Source organism: Paramisgurnus dabryanus, chromosome 5, assembly GCF_030506205.2.
Source record: "Paramisgurnus dabryanus chromosome 5, PD_genome_1.1, whole genome shotgun sequence".
Taxonomy (NCBI): Eukaryota; Metazoa; Chordata; class Actinopteri; order Cypriniformes; family Cobitidae; genus Paramisgurnus; species Paramisgurnus dabryanus.
In genome coordinates, this window is record NC_133341.1 from 19,306,516 (window position 1) to 19,323,781 (window position 17,266).

General features: G+C 39.3%; 1 protein-coding gene across 1 annotated transcript; it reads right to left on the reverse strand.

Annotated features, from left to right (window-relative positions):
- Positions 1-24: 24 nt before the first annotated feature.
- ankfy1 (ankyrin repeat and FYVE domain containing 1) lies at positions 25-16,965 on the reverse strand. Its single transcript, XM_065271464.2, has 25 exons — positions 16,939-16,965; positions 14,731-14,935; positions 14,237-14,355; positions 11,953-12,088; positions 11,715-11,838; positions 11,150-11,299; positions 9,930-10,095; positions 9,568-9,772; positions 9,413-9,481; positions 9,008-9,207; positions 8,819-8,916; positions 8,482-8,692; positions 7,509-7,607; positions 7,246-7,399; positions 5,982-6,150; positions 5,576-5,694; positions 5,317-5,473; positions 4,726-4,926; positions 4,281-4,457; positions 3,923-4,070; positions 2,975-3,065; positions 1,480-1,604; positions 1,228-1,374; positions 1,045-1,135; positions 25-926 (listed from the first exon to the last, which is right to left on the reverse strand). The coding sequence occupies exons 1-25, from the start codon at positions 16,946-16,948 to the stop codon at positions 794-796; spliced, it is 3,504 nt and encodes a 1,167-aa protein (XP_065127536.2). The 5' UTR covers positions 16,949-16,965; the 3' UTR covers positions 25-793.
- Positions 16,966-17,266: the final 301 nt, after the last annotated feature.

The window sequence follows — 17,266 nt, forward strand, 5'->3', positions numbered from 1 at the left end:
CAAGTAAAATAAAATCCACTGAATATGCAGATTAATCGATGATTAAATGATCATGTTAGTACTCGCATAACAAAAGACGGATCACAGGAAGTTACATTTCTCCCCCTCTGTCTTAGTGTTGATTTTGCCTATGCAGAGAGGTGAATATGTATTCAAAACTGAAAGGCGAGACCCTGCACTATTAAGGCTTCACACAAACTAAGATCCCTCCATATCCAGCAGCATTAAATACACACATACACAAAAATGGGTAGCTTGGGTACTCCGACTTCTTTGAAATGTTTAAATGATAGAGATGTGTCCCTCCACAACAGGAGGGGTAAATCAAAATGTAGAACGACAGCCGAAGGGTGTTAACAGCAAGATACATTTTAGATTTGAAATGCGAGGCAAAAATTAAATCCGTATATAATAGGACAAAACCCCTTTCTAAATCCCCAGTTGTTTCAGCTCATTGTTTTTACTTTAGTAGTAGATGATGGTTGTCTTGTATGATATCACTCTTGGTTTTTGCCACCGACATCCTGGATAAAAGCTGAACTTAGAACTACAACTTTTGTTTGCATCGGAATTCCACTATTTTTAATCTGGCTCCTCAACAAACAATAGTTCGCTTCTAAAAAGTACTGCTAGAACAAACACACACAGTTACGGTTGTATTTTTCTGACTGAATGGAATGGTTTTGTTCAAGGGCTCTTTCTCTCAGTCTCGCTCCATTTCTTCAACCTCCTGGCCCATCCTGCAGGTTCATGCTCAGCGTGGCTGGTGCCGGTCCTTCATTTGTCACCCGTGTTAGGACACACCGCCCAATGTCAGTACATCAAAGCAGATGTCGCATACGCGCACAGGTTTGGTCAGGTCAAATTTAATAATGGGCACCTCTTTTATAGAGCACTTATAGCAGAGCAGACGCCCACAATGGCGGCTATGAAAAAGACAACGAATGATAGATTTTATTAGGTTGCAGAGTATGGAAAGATGGCATCATAAACAAAGGAACAAGTAGTAAGTCAGTATGGTGGCTAATATGCTATAATACATACCAGTGATGTTTTCTAGTGGTGACCCCAAATTTGGTCGCACACTCATAGCAGTTCGATCCATCACACCATGGGGGCTCTTTGGACAGCATATCTGCACCATTCAAAATTGACATTGAATACACTTTTACAGCCACTACACACTAAAACAAAATATTTAAGAGACATAAAGACTATGATTCTGACCTAGTAGGCGGAACAGAAGCTGCTTAGTGGCAACCTGATAGTTAAAGATGCTGATGCCTTGGTTGTTAGTGACACCAAGTCTAGCTCCGGACCTCACGATAGCACGACACAAGTTTGCGTTTCCTTTCATATAGGCTAACAGAAGAACTACAGAAGAAAAACTGATTAGCTATCATTTAGCCAATGCTTGCACTTTTATGGTAAATGATTAATTTCAACTGCACAATATCAAAACAAGTACTGTCCACCAACCTGTGTTCCCCTCATTGTCAGGTTTATCTAGGGGATACTCGGGCATGCATTCTAAAAACAGGTCAAAGATGGCCGCCGCATTCTCCTTCCCGTACTGACCGAGGACATGCATTGGGGATTGACCTCTAGAGAAATAAACAAAGAGTTCTGATGCAAAGGCTGCTCCATTCCACATCTTTTAAAAATTAGATGATTGTTTTAACCGAATACTCTGGACATGTACTATACATTCATCAAATACTTTCGTGTCAAATCTGCTTAATCCAGCCCTCTGGCCATTTAGAAATGGCAGTTTTTAGGCAGAATCCATTTAAGAGTCTGATAAAAAAATGCTAACTAACAAAAAATCATGCCAGATGCACTTAGTATTGCATCTTAGCTCTTGAAAATAAAATTCTATTCAAATTTGTTATGGACTCATATACTGAACAGGCCAGGAGTTGTAAATGCTATAATTGCTTATATTTTACATATGGGGCAGTTTCCCGTCAAGGATTAGCTGAAGCCAGGACTATGCCTTAGTTTAATTAGAAAATATAACTAGTATTAACAAACATGCTTTACTAAAAACACTACTTGTGTGCATTTCGAGGAAAAACAAACGGTTCCAACACCTTAGTTATCTTCAAATTTAAGGACCTTTCAAGGACTTTCCAAGGACTTTCCATGTCCAATACTCTCAAATTCAAGGACTAAATGTGGGGACACATTAAGTGAGAGCAAGGTTACATCGTGTTACCTTTTAAGAAACATTGTTACAGTTCCCTTTCGAGGGAACTCGCACTGCGTCACTGCGGTGACACTTTGTGGACGCCTCCAGAGGTAAGTGCGTCTGAATGTGTACATCGAATTCAACCAATGGTGAGGCTTAACGACAAAGACAGGGTGAGGTGGGAGCCAGGAAGTATATATCGCCATCTAAAATACTGCCATAGACGGCGTTACAGGGACGCAGGAAGTATGGCAAGGGAGACGCAACGTCTTGTTCCCTTCTCAGGGAACAACAGTTACCTACGTAACCCAAGATGTTTCAAACACAACTATGCAAAAAGCATTTTGGTATGAATCAATATTTGCATACAGAAGATATAAGCATTTAAAGTGAACAGTTTAGCATGTGTGCTTAAATGTCTGGAATTTTATGATATTATCCTACACAGAAAACCTCTAGCATAAAATAGATTCAAGCACTTTCAATGACCTGTATCTATGTATGTATATTTTCAAAAACTTCCCAGGGCCTTGAATTTTTTCCCCAGATTCACAAACTTTCAAGGTGCCGTGGGAACTCTGAAAACAAATGGTACTCATGTATTTAAAGATATGGCAGTGCAAGTTTTTTTTTCAGTTTGGACAGCTCTTAAACATTTTTTAGTCTAGGACTAGTCTAATCCCTGTCCGGGAAACCGCCCCATAGAGTTGAGGTATAGAGTGAAACTCAATGAAATATTCTCATTATACCTTTATAGATATATTGACATATTCTGAGTCAGACCTGAGATTGTAAGCCTCCGCATCGATGTTGGACTCTGTGAGAAGAGCGCGCACGTTGTTCAGACGCCCCTGCATCACTGCAAGGTGGAGTGCTGGGAAATTAAAGGGAAAAGAGAATACAAAGTTATACAAAAATATTAAGGTTTTCTGGCACTAATATTTTACTGATACATGCTGACTACTGTACCCATTTGTATAAATCTGAGTTTAGCCTTAAGAAAGTCGCGTCACTGCCACTGCGGTATTCCCCATTCATATCAATACTAGTGACCCACCTTGTTAATATTAAAGGTGCCTTATAAAGAGACAGTTTTACATGTCCACTTAAGTTACAACCCTAGGATTTGCTTTTATAATGAAATGTTCTATTATTACCTTATTTAAAAGGTTCATGAATAATAATGTTGTGCTCTGCTCTGATTTCACAGAGCAGCTCCTTTTAGAAGCTTTGTGTGTGTGTAAACAGACCTTAATTCTTGAGCCTGTATCAGACAAAGATACAGATTTTAAAGAAATAATCAATTGTTTGGTTAATGGACGTTTCTGGGTGGTAAGTTTGTGTGTTTTTTCAGTATGGACCAGCAAAACGTAACTAACTTTAGCCTAAACACTAGCATATAGCATTAACTAGCATATAACACTAACTTAGCAGTCACAATTTTGTTTTTAGCATTGTAACAACATTGTGATTAATTTAATGTGTAAATTAAATTAACGTTAGGGGTGTACATCTCGACTGTGATGTCACAGTTGGTGTTATGTTGAGATTGGCCTGTTTTCCAGCTTTCTTTTCCATGCAAGAGGTTTACATAAAAAGGAAACAATAGTGTTTGAGGCTCACGATACGTGATTACAACGTACAGAACTCTTATTATTCATCTATGCCTAGGTAAATTGTTTTCCATTCTACGGCACCTTTAAATATCTTTGGTTTAGCATAGTAGTGTACCATTGTTTCCATTCTCGTCTATGGCGGCAAAGTCAACGCCGTTCTCAATCAAGACGGAGCAGATTGTGCAAAGATCCTGTTGTGCAGCGAGATGCAGCGCTGTCTGCCGATGTTTGGTCAGCTCGTTTACTTTAGCACCAGCCAGAAGCTACAATCCACACATAAATCAGAGAGAACACATTTTAGACATTTTAGCACAAAACTCATCACCTGGTTCAAATAAAATTACTGTCATAACCTAAACTGCTATAAACATGAGCTTACTGTAATTATAAGTAGGACTGTTTAAATAACGATTACGTATAGATTCATAAACATATGATTATTATCTTATGGATACATGTTTCTCTTTTTTTACCAGGTTTCTGACGATTATCTCAGATCCTGCTTGCACAGCCAGGTGCAGAGGTGTGAGTTTGGCACTGTCCTGAACTCTAGAGTTCACGTTGGCCTGCACACTGATGAGGAAGAGCACACTTTCGATGTCCGAATTCTGCACGGCACAGTGCAGGAAGTTGCGACCTTTGTTGTCCACCTTGAGTAAGAGCAAGGACATTTTTATTTTATTTGTTAAGGCCACTGGGGTTAGGATTATGTGGAGTAATTTCAAACTGAAAGAGTAAGGTCAATCTTGAAGCACCCTGGGATTTGTTAATTGGATTAAACTTTCTGATGTAATTGGCCAGAAATAACTCAGATTTTAGGGTTATGTTATTGTTAGGATGGGGTTTACGACAGTTATTTGCTACATTGCTACAGTAGGCTGTATTTGTTTTGCCCACTGGGAACATAGGCACACACACCTGTTCGGCAGCACCAGGTTCTCTCTTGAGAATAGCTTCAGCGGCTTTGTTATTCTTGTGGGTCATGGCACAGGCAAACGGTGTCATGCCCTGTCTGTCTCGAATATTCAGGCGGATATCAGGGTGGGAGATGAGCAGCTGAATGATGACGTTGTGCTGGTTGCTGATGGCGATATGGATAGGAGCACGCCCCTCTGCATCCTGAAAGTGAAACAATGCGGTGTTCAGAGAGCTGGATGCAAATCCCACATCTACATGTGTGTGATTTTGCTTGACCTGGTTATTATTTTATACATGCTTTCTTGTATTGAATGACATAAAAACAATAAAGACCTATAGTGAGTTCTTGCATCTGTTAGTGTTTAATGTGGCCCTGCTTGTGAAAACCCAGCTAAAATCATTTTTTGTGATTTACAAGATCATTCTGTGAAAATGTAACCTTGATATCGTAAATATTGATTGAATAAGGCCATGATAAAAATTAATTTTAAAACAATAAGTGAAATCAAACTTTGGTGCTCATAATCTCATAATTAGATTATAAGACTTCAGCCTTGATTTCACAGACAGGGTTCATAAATCTATACGGACCTGTGCGTTCACATTGGCTCCAAACTCCAGAAGGCACTGTGCCACCTCATCAAGACCCCAGGAGGAAGCCAGGTGAAGAGGGGTCTGTCCGTCTCTCGCCTCCTCATCGCCCTCACCATTAGGACCTGGTCTCCTGGGGCTATTTACATCACAGCCACTAAAAACATACGCAGGTTGGTCACTTGATTGTTATGCACTGTGAAGTCACATACCACCAACAAAAACTCTGCTCAGATGCAAAAGGAGGAAGAGTACAGACCTGCGTATGAGGAAGCAGGCCGAGATCTCGTTGTTCTCATCGATGGCTCTATGGAGCAGAGTCTGCTGACATCCTCCAGGTCCTGAACTCCAGCAGGTCGCATCACAGCCGTGCCTGACCTAATCCAAGGAATCAACCCGCAATAAACCAGCATGATTACATACTTCTGTCATTTGTTTAATGTAAAAATTGCAAATCATTCACATCACTACACATTGTAAAACCTAAATAATAAGGTACATTATACTACATTGATGATGGTAGAATCACAATTATGATGGTCATTGGAGACAGAATGTAAAATATGTAATTTTTTAGTCAACCTCAAGGGTGAGCATGGTCATTTTTAAAGGAGAACTTTTAAAATATCTTGACATGGCTCTCTTTTTTTAATACCAGTCCTCACCAGCGTTGAGGCGATGTCCTCCAGACCGTTCTCCAGAGCAAGCCAGAGTGGTGGATCACCCTTCTCATTTACCACCGACATATCAGCTCCTCTGGTGCAGATGGCATCCACCACCAATGGGAGTTGGTTACTAATGGCTAATTGCAGAGCAGTCTGCCCCTCCTGCGTCCTGGGAAACAGATGTGGGATTTGGGCTTTTTGTTTCAAAGCTTATTTATTTCTCTTTACATGATGCCCATGACCAAAAAAGTGTGAAGTCAGAGTCAGATATTTGGGTGATTTTTGCAAAATTAGACTTATGAGGTGTCATGAAACATTTTGATAAAAAAAGTAAATGCAAAGTAAGAGTATCAAAATAAGAAGCATACAGTTACAAACGTCTCTTCATGTACTATTTTGCACATCATTTTAAATGACACCATACAAACCAATTTCGTTGTTTTTTCCACATATAAGGGGAACATTTTCATTACCGCAACGTGTCCATGACTGAATTTGGGTTCTTTGACATGGTAATATATATAATTAAAAAAATCTAAAAATAAAAAGCTTCAGTGCATGTTATACTATAAACATTTACAGTAAAGAAACATGTGGTATTTGGTGATCATTGGTAAATGTAGAGAACATAATGAGGAATATAAATGTGTCCAACACCAATTTTCTCATCCTCCGCAACAATTTTCAATCATTAACTAACTAACATTTAAAAAAAAAAAATAGTTGGAAGGGACATAATTGACTGTGACACTCAAGATGGCTACCAGGTAAGCAGTTCTTATTTTTTCTCTCCAGATAAAAGTTGAAATTTTGTTTGTCACAGTACCTAGACAACTTTTTAGTTCTCATTACCAAAACATGAATTTGTAAATGCATATATATTTAATATCATGTTGCGGTAATGATAATTTGTTTATAATGATAATCTAAAAAAAATTAAATAATTATAGGAAATATTTTTTAAATCCTCTAAAACTAATGGTTATAGTACGTTCTGACCTTAATCTTATATGTGAAAAAGAAAATTGACTTAAAGGGATTTTTAAAAATCTGATGCAGAACACCTTCTCCAAGTCTGGATTTCGTGAGAATGACCCATGTGTGTTTATGTCAATTTGCTATATATATGTGCCTCAGGTTTAACTGATAGGGCATGGTGATACCATCTCCAAAGTCACAGGTTTGATTTAAACAGACAAAATGTTAACATGAATATGTGAATTAAATATTAGTCATTACTAATTAGTACTGCGGCATGTAGTACCTGACATTGATATCAGCTTGGTGCTCCAGCAGGAAGAGGGCGCTCTTGCTGTCTTGTCTCTTAATGGCCATGTGCAGTAACGTTTGTCCATCAGACATGGTGTCATTAATGGATGCTCCAGAACCCAAAAGCTGTGCAGCAATATTGTGCATACCTGTCAATACAAAAAAGCAAGACACAGGTGTCATTGAAATTACAACATGGCCAGAAGTAAATCTCGAAAATATTTTACAATCATTCAAAGAGTCTTTAGTAGGACTCACCAGTCCACAGTGCAAGACCCAGGACAGTCTGATCCATAGAGTCTTTAAGGCTGAAGTCTGGGATGATCTGCAGGTTGTTGGTGGCATGTAGTGCATTGGCTATAAAAGATGAAGGACAGATTTGAGTGACAAGGGAAGGTGCCTGCCCTGAATAAAGAACTGTGATGGGATTAGACGAAAGTAATATAATAAGATTTTGATATACACCAAGGTTTTAAAAATTAATGTACCGTAGATTTTTAAAAACACTGTCCAAAAAACCATGGTAATGCTATTATACAACCAGAATACCACAATGCTACTATGGTACTTTATAACATCTTCACAGATTCAAGATGCCCCATCATTATAATCATATACCCCATTCACAAAATTTCCGTAAAGTTGGCAGAGAGGCTTATTTGTGAACACAAACATGTCCCGTAAATGTTCTGGGATCGCTCCTGTAAAGAGGACCTAGTAACATTGCCATAACATTCACGGAAAGCATTCTGTGTGAACAAGAGGCAGAAACAATGCCGTAAGGGCGTTCTGTAGTGAGGACGGGCACATCAAGAAGTTATGGTTCAGCTCATTGACACAGAGATTTAAATGCAGATCAACATTCACAACGAGAAATGTCGGGAAACTGGACTGAAGCAGAGATCAGTGAGCTTGTCACTATACACGTTGAAGCTGAGATTATAAACAAAAATGCACGCGTGTGGTTTCCCCTAAGAGAAAAATCACAGTAAATGAGCAAACTTCAGACACTGTGGAAAAAACCAACCAAGTGCAGGACTTTAAATACGTCACGATTCTTTACAGGATCTTCAAGGTATGTGTGAATGCACGCACAGATTCCGGAACATCAATGACAGTCAGAACCAAAAATCAAACAATCCCGGATGCATTTTCTGTGTATTTTCCATAATTATGTGTAAAAAGGGCCGTATATATTTTTCAACATCCCAACCTAACCGCAGTTCCTCACCTTTCTGCTCTAGTATGACAGACACCACATCGGGGTGGTTGTGTGCAATGGCCAGGTGTAGTGGGCTCTGCCGGGCGACTCCATGGCTCTTCTCTGTGCCGTCAGGCAGGGCGCTGTTGGTCTGCAGGTTAGGATTCGCACCCTGTTGAAGCAACTCTGCCGTCAGCCCTGCCAACCCACAGCGACATGCTGTATGGAGCGGTGTCTCCCCCTAAATGATGCCAAAGATCAGAAAGATGAAGATAGTAATGTGGAGTAACATTCACAATATCTGTCAAGTATTCACTTTGAGTATATTCAAAAATTCGGCTATTAATACCCAAGCTGAGACACTCACCCATTTGTTAGTGTGATTGACTTTAGCCCCGTGCGTTGCCAGGAAGATGGCAGCTGCTTCACTTCCTGCAATAGCTGCTCTCTGCATGAGACAGTTTACTAAAGAGGGAAATAAGTCACACACAATAAGTCAAAACTTTGAACAGGAACACACTTCTAAATTCAGTTTTTTAATGCATCTTCTTGGTACTTTTAGAGTCTGGAGCGTCAGGATTGCTTCCTCTCTGTATGAGTCGCGCTGCAAAGCTGTTCTCATCAAACGAGGTCCCGTTCACAACCGGGGCTTCGTCTCTGAAAGGGTTTACGGAGGGGTCAGAGGCCACAGTGATGTACTGCAGGGCCAACCACAGGGCGGTGCTGCCTTCATGATCCTTCAAATCCAGGTCCAAACTGAGCAGAAGGAGAGGGATTTTTAAAATGTTAATGCACCTCAATTGTTAGAGCTTTGTTTTAGTCACACAAAGGTCATGGGTTCGAAATCCATGTAAGACACATACTGATGAAATGTATATCGTGAATGCATGGTGTATACTGCTTTGGACAAATTTATAAAGAAGACAGTATTCTTTGAATGTAGAATAAGGATCTTACTTACTGTTTGCATTGAAGCAACTGGTTAAAGACCGGCTCGTTTCCAGACACCACGGCTTCATGTAAAGGCGTTCTGAGGATTTGATGAAATTATAAAATAGTTTACAAATACTCTCATCTAAAAGTAATTTGTAAACCTGTGATATAATGGTTACCCACCGTCCTTTGCTGTTTTGCATGTTAGGGTTGGCACCAGCTTTGAGCAGAGCTTCAGCGATGTGAGCCATGCCAGTCATGACTTCTCCACTGTGTTTCTTAGGGCTGAAAGAGCAGACCAGGTGCAGGGGTGTCTCCACCGCCCCCACCGTTGATGCGTTCACCTGTGCGGCGTGACGGATCAGAAAAGTGGAAGCAAATTCATCTCCTAAAAAGAGGATGGAAAGAAGAAAGTTTTTAACCCACTAATGCAAACATGGAGGCAGCCTCCTTGAGATTGTTTTGTGGGTGCGCTTCCTAAAAGACCTCTGGACGAGACACTAAATTCTCTGAACTATGGTAAAACTGACAAATTATTCAGGTACCTCTCTGGATAGCTTTGTGTAGAAGACTCCAGCCACTCTGGTCCACCATGTCTACATCCGCCTTGTTGTTGACCAGTGTGGTGGCGATGCTCTCGAGTTTCTTAGACAGAGCTAGACCTAGTGCCAAGTCTCCATTATTATCCATCTCGTTCAGTTTTCCAGGTAACTTTGGGGAAAATATAAGAGGAACAATTATTAGATCATGAGGTTGCACTCCTATTACTATAAATAGGGGACAATGCAACGCTCAATATGGCTGCACATGCGAGTTAAAAGAACCAATCATCAATCAATAATGACTGATGATTCTCTGGCTCTGTAGAGTCACGTGAGGCGCTTTTCAGCCTGTAGCTGAAACTATCTTGACTGAAGGGTGCTTTCAGTGCAATTTTAGCTGAAGAAACAAACGTTATGGTTCAGTTGATGTCATTTTTAGTTGAGATTTTAGCAATTGATTATAGAGACATCTGTTTTTCCCCATTCAAGTAGATAGGACTTCAGTCTTGCATGACTGAAATAACTGCACAGATGTGTTGCAAACATGGCGTTCTAGTGGTGCGACTTCCTTTAAGGGACTTAGGAAACATCTGGTCTAAAGAATATTGACAACACAAAAACAAAAGAAATGCATTTACATGCACAGAATAAAAGGATCTGCTTATTATAGAAACCTGTTATGCGTTGACATGCAAATAAATAAACCGGCAATGAGAAATTGCCTTTACATCCGATTGGAGAATTGTCTGGTTTCTCGCAAGCAATGATTTTACCTCCTATAGTACATATAGTAATTCAAAAAGCTGACGTAAAACACGTTTTAAGCTATAGTGTTGAGCCTGTAAATGTAACAAAAGCTTTAAATGTCGCAGTTTCTCTGCCATCTGCTTGGGTCAAGTGCAGAATTTTATGTGTTAATTTGCACTTACTAAAGATAAATATCACACATGGAGACACGCACAAATGAACAAAACTGCTAAGAAGCTGGTTAAGGTGTTTACATGCAATGTGGAATCAGGGTAATAAGCAAAAAACTATCTGTGTCAATTGTTTTTTGCTTACGCCGTTTATGGGCTTTACCCAATAAAAGAAAACCATTTTATACGTTTACATGACCCAACACTAAACATAACAGGCTGTTTTCTATTTGTTTCCCAGCTGCGACCACAAATGCTTCTTATAATCATGATGTTTAATACAGTATTTCAGGCTTGGATTTATACCTGGGCGTCCATCTCTATTAGATAAAGGAAGACCACATCTTCTCTTTCAACTTTTATTGCTTTGTGAAGGGGGTACTCTGTTTTGGACTTGATCATCTTATAGAGCAGTTGAGCATCCATGGTACTAAAGTCCTCTTTCCGAAGGTCATCCTGTTTGAGAGCAAGTGGAAAAGGAAGAAATAGGAAGTAGGAGATTGATTAGCGCACATTTACACCTACATTCATACACACATCAGGTGACTTAAATCAAGGTCTGCTGAGCTCATACTGAAGTGTTTGGTTCGCTCAGCAGAAAGACATATCCTTTACTATCCCAGTCATAAACATAACCTTGAGAATAAATCATTATGCTCTGTGGGGATTTATGAGTCATAAAGGAGTTCCTAAACATGAAGAAGAGTCTGACATTTTGTAACAAAATGTGAAATGAAAAAGTAATGGTTTACACATGCAAAAACTCAATGAGCAATGTTACAAGTGATGCTTGGCTTACTAAGACTTATGGATGAGTCTTTTCCTGTCTGTTGAGTCTATTGAGGATGATGACTCTGTTTAAGTGACTCACCCAGTGACTGGCAATGATCTCTGCGCAATAGTTCATCAATGTCGCGGCATCGAGCTCTTCGGCTGTCTGGTAAAATCTGATACAGTTCCTCACATTCACTGACGACATCACACCTTTTTCACATCTGCATTTGGAAAAAAATCAAGTTAAGTTAACAGTGTGTTAACCTTCGGTCAATTGTCTAATGTGCTACGATGTCATTCAGTCGGATCCATTGTGCTACACAGTTTGTTCCCACCTTTCTCTCAGGAGGTGCAGATGAAAGCGGTTGGATAACTTCATCAGGTCGATAAGGAAGCCATCGTCCCCATTCAACTCAAGCTCATCTGTGTAAACCCAGCGCAACATCGCCAGAGCAACTTCTGGTTTGGCATCTAGGAAGTGAAACAGAAATACACACACAAAAAACATTTAACAACAGGGCCAGTTTTTGGGGATTTGACAGCTACTTCAGAATTTGAAAAAATATGTGTTTTAAGTCCTAAAGGGGTGGTTTCCCGGACAGGGTTTATGTTAATCCAGGAGTAAGCCTTAGTTATACTAGGACATTTAAGTAGTTTTTACAAACACACCTTAACAAAAACATTATTGGTATGCAAGAACAAGATGTTTTTAAATTACAACAGCTCAGACATGCATTTTAGTCTGGGACTAGGATAAGCCCTGTCCAGAAAACCGCCACATTAATCTTTACTTTTAAGACCAGATAGGAGGGACAGGGTACCCCCAGGATTGTCAAACCTAAATTCAAGGCTTTTTAAGACCTTTTTAATACCACTTTAAATGAAATTTAATACCTACATCGCACCCATTCGGGTAGAATAAATCATTTTAAATAACGTAATATAACTCAAATAATTACTATTTACAAGTGTTTGAACATTCATGACAACATGCCTCTGAAAGGCTGAGTCCAAGGCCCAAACGGCCTATTATCTTTACCCATCAATGAAAACCAACAATCAAATAGATTTAATAGATTTAAATGTACATTTATTGTAAATTTGAAAATCCCTAAATCAGGGATGGGCAACTGGAGGGCCAGGGGCCACATGCGGCCCGCCTCTTTATCTTGTGCAGCCCGCCACGTTTTAATATGACCATTATGTCGGATAAGGTAATTTATGTTAAAACAATAGTCTTGTTTGATCCATGAAATAAGCTGCAAACCAAACAATAACACCAATTTTAAGGTATTAATTTTTTTGCTGTTTAATATAGTTAAGATAATAACAACATCTAATACCACTCATCAGTAATGCTCCGAACCAGAACAATACTGACAAACAAAATTAACCATATTATGGCAAATGAAACAAAACCCCTCAAACACAACAACAAATAAAAATGTAATGCTATTTTGACCCTAAAAAGACAAGAGATCTGTTCACTGCACCAAACAAAAAACTGGACACAAGCTCATATATAGATATATTTCTGTCAATCTTTTCTGTTAATCTTTATACAGGACCATACTAAAGTTTTCTAATGCTAACTTAGTGTGACATTGTAAATATGTAGCCTATAGTATGTATTGCAAGTTGATATCATCTAATTAAACAGTAAACAAAATATATAAAAGCTTTCAAATTTGCGTTATTGTTGCAGCTTATTATTGCATGGATCACACAAGACTTATTGTTTAACATATAAATGACCTTCTCCGACATAATGATCATATTAAAACATGTCTTTTCTACCTAGATTTACTAGAGACGGATTGTGGAACAGAAGATTGTGTGTGTCACTGATTAAATCAAACAACCGATCACAGGTGCTTGGACACCCGTCATTGTCCTGCCCCCACAGTCCCAAAGTCAACTTGATCGAGCAAGTGCGTGTTGTGCAGCTGCGAGCGCATAGAGAGAGTCGAACGAGCGCTCATCCCAGCCTTTACTTTATCATCCCAGCCTTTTCACTTAACTTTTTACTTTGCTCGCTTGACTGCATTTGTGCGCTTTGAACAGAGGTGCGCTCTCGGGAGGACGTTTTTCAGCGCGCGAATAGTGTTCTGTGAACACGCGAGAATGCTTTCCTGCGCGCGAATAGTGTTCTGCGCGCTCGCTAAGATGCTTTTCCAAACATGGATAGTGTTCTGCGCTCGTACCTGTCGCTCGCGCGTGGTTTTTGTGCACGCGAGTTTTGTGTCTGAATTAACAGCATACAAATCTATTGATCATTTGCAAAATCAAGACCTCCGTGAAAAATTCAAGATTTGAGGTGAAATTCAATACCTTTTGAGGCCTTAATATGGGAAAATGAAATTCAATACTTTTTCAAGACTTTTAAGACTCCGCGGGTACCCTGGAGGGACAGATTCCATTACTCTAAAAGTGGATTGCCCAGATCACAAAATGTTTTGGACCCATTGGTGTTAACAAGGATTAGGTTTTTGCTGTTTAAAACAGCAGTAGCATCTTTAACATTCACTATGGCACAAATAAGGCAACACTGGCATAAATACGATCTAGATGCCATACTTTTTCCCTACAGGCAGAAGGAAGCAGATGATCCGGTGTTACCTGAGAGGTCCAATTCTGATGTTGAGGCAAGGTTGGCCAAACTCCAGACGTCACTACGAGCAGCCAGCACAAATTTATGAGCACTGAGCTGCTTCTCTCCAATCTTCACCTTTAAATCACTATGAGAGAAGACAATGGAATGATCATACTGACTTTACACAGCATGTAATTCACAAATATCTAGTCATTTGCAACAATATAGTTTGATGATGTTATGTATCGTCTCAGAGGGGGCGGCCCTGAGAGAATAGTTTGGGCTTTACAGAAAGGAGAGATAACAAAGAAAGGCCATTTTGTAATGATACAACTGTATTACCACATTGTCATTTTCCAATTCATTTATATGGACATTGAGCTTTACAGTCGTGTGGTGCATTGGGGGGCAGACAGCGGAACGGAGAAAACGTTTGGGGCAGCCGACTTGACTTTATGCAAATAGCGAAGGCGTTTTAGCGTTGCCAGTGGCACTGAGCAACCTAGCTGTTAAAGCTTACCTGTACTGGTCTTGCTGATAGAGGTCCGCTACAATAGTCAAGAGGCGGTTGATGAAGGAGTCACTGGCCTGAGAGGCGGAGCCAGGGAGAGAGACCTGTGCGGCCAATACGGAGCACCGCCTTTCCGTTTCCACCAGCTTCTGTTGCATCTTCACATACTCCTGCCTGAGCAGAGCAAGGTGCTTCTGCAATTTCTGCACCTCCTCTGTGAAGAAAAAAAAATTATGCAGTGATAGGAACAAGAAGTGGAACAAAGGGAACAAACATGTGATGTTATGAGAGTGAAAGAACTCAAATGAATGAAGTAACAGAAAAAAAGTAACGTGTACTTTAAGAGATGTGACTGAGATAGGCATAAGATATACAAACAGAAATATGCCAACTGAAGCATAAAGGAAGTGAAAAAAAGTAGGAAATACCACGAAAGAGAAGGACAAGCCATTTCACAAACAGCCAAACTGCTGACAGAGAAGAACAAATGGAAGAACACCTTCCAAGATGGGAAGTGGGACTATTATATGAACAATATCAACACATATCCTATTGAAAACAGAACCAGCATCATCATTTCACTCAAAGTCGACTCTAAATGGTAAAACTTTTGTAAAAATTTTGTACCATGAATTTAGTGATACTCGCATTTTCTTGGATATGTTTCTAGTGGATTTTACAGCTTAACCTACATTCCACAACACAGCAGCTTCCTTCCTTCCTTCCCTCTCAATATATTACTTCACGCGCCTCTCTAGAACGCTGAGGTGACACTTTGCATTTGCTCTACATTAGCACAGAAGCCAAAGCTTGTCTACATTTACACTTACACACTTGGCAGACGTATACTTTTTGGCCTACATACTTTTACTACTTTTACACTTGTTATATAGTTTTGGGAATCATGCCCATTCTCTACAATGCTATGCCCTACAAACTTAGGTAAAATTTATATATACAGAAAAACTATTAACCTTGTATTTGTTCAAAATGTTATACGCCAAAAAACCTGACAAAGCTTACTACAATTTAGGCCTAGTGAAAAAGTCTAGCATTAAGGCTTTCTGTGGTGTAAGCAAAGGATTAGCATGCATTCAGTTTAATATGTGAGCCATTTGCCTTTTGCCTGGATTCAAGAATTGAGTGTCCTCAGCAGTCAGCAACTCGGAGCTGTCCAAATAGGTCCAATAAAGTATTTAAAAAGCTCATCTGCCAATCAAATGTGAGAAAACACCAGAGAGCAATAACCTGCTTATGTCTGCAAGTAGTTACATGAATGTCTCAAAACAAGTTCACAGTGTGTTCAACAATAATTGCCATGCTAACTAGCCAGTGTCTACCAAGATACCATAAGTAGGCCTATAGCGTAGTGACTGCTACATAATCAATAAAATCGCAATAGCTTTCCCACAGAAAACAAAAATAACCAAACTGACATTTTTTTGAGATATTCAAAGGGGACTCAGTTTAAATGTATTAGTACAGTAGTAACTGATGTAGCAAGAGTGCTTTGGTGGAAATGGGAATGGTTTAACGTTACTAATATGGTATTTTTTGCGATGATAAAGGGAGATGTCACATATGAGCTCTGATAAAAGTAACGGTTGTAACCGCCTGTTGCGGAGTCGCAATGCTATGCACATTGTTTTATATGATCAACACGTTTATATATTTTTTTCTTCAATCATTGCACAACGTAACTTATACACAAATGCGTTAAATACTGCAGTACGCGTTTACTACTTAAATAATTGAAATTTAAGTTTGAACAATCGGGTGTTTTTCATATTCAAGAGAATATAGATAGATATAAAGGGAAATTCAATATTTTGAAAACACAGTGCAGACGAGAAAGCATCAGGGTGACAAATCAACAAATGTCCCAACAAAAATGTGCTACCTTGTGTGCTTCAATACATAACAAACAGCAACTAAAAATATTTTGATCAAATTATTATTCTTTACATTTCTTTAATAGATCAAATCACCCGGCGAATTGTTACTACCTCCGCCCAGCCCACCACCTGACTTGCAACTAGCTAGCAGAAAAACATAATCTGAGCATTAATGCGGTTAAACGCAGGACAATGTGATATTTATCATCAGCTGTCCGTGTTGATATCAAATAAATGCAGCATTAGGTCTCCATACCGCGCATGAAAACAACGGGTTTAGATGTTAAACAGAAAGGGCGTAAGAAAGAAACCATTCTCATACCTTCCGCCATGTTGGATCCGTGGCTCATCCTCTAATATCGCGAGAGATCACGAGAGGACGGTTTTGATTAAGGAGGAGCGCATATGCAGAAGCGATCGCGCCCACCCTTTATCAGAGAGTCGTTGTTAATTTTTAATTTACAGAAATTAGTTAAATAAATAAAATTACTGTAATTCAAATTACAGAATCAGTTAATGGAAATGCTTATTATGTGTCAACAGTGTTCGCACTAGTATATGAAGAGTTTCGTTGCAAAACGAGATAACTCCGTTTTTAACATTTTTGTCAAAACATGTTTATTATTATGTTATCATGTTATTATTTTGTT

Coding starts and splice junctions, on each gene's coding strand:
- ankfy1 (XM_065271464.2), bottom strand. Junction 8,693..8,818: donor TCAATCACACTAACAAATGG/GTGAGTGTCTCA, acceptor GGCATCATTTAG/GGGGAGACACCGCTCCATAC. Junction 7,608..8,481: donor TGTCATACTAGAGCAGAAAG/GTGAGGAACTGC, acceptor CATCTTTTATAG/CCAATGCACTACATGCCACC.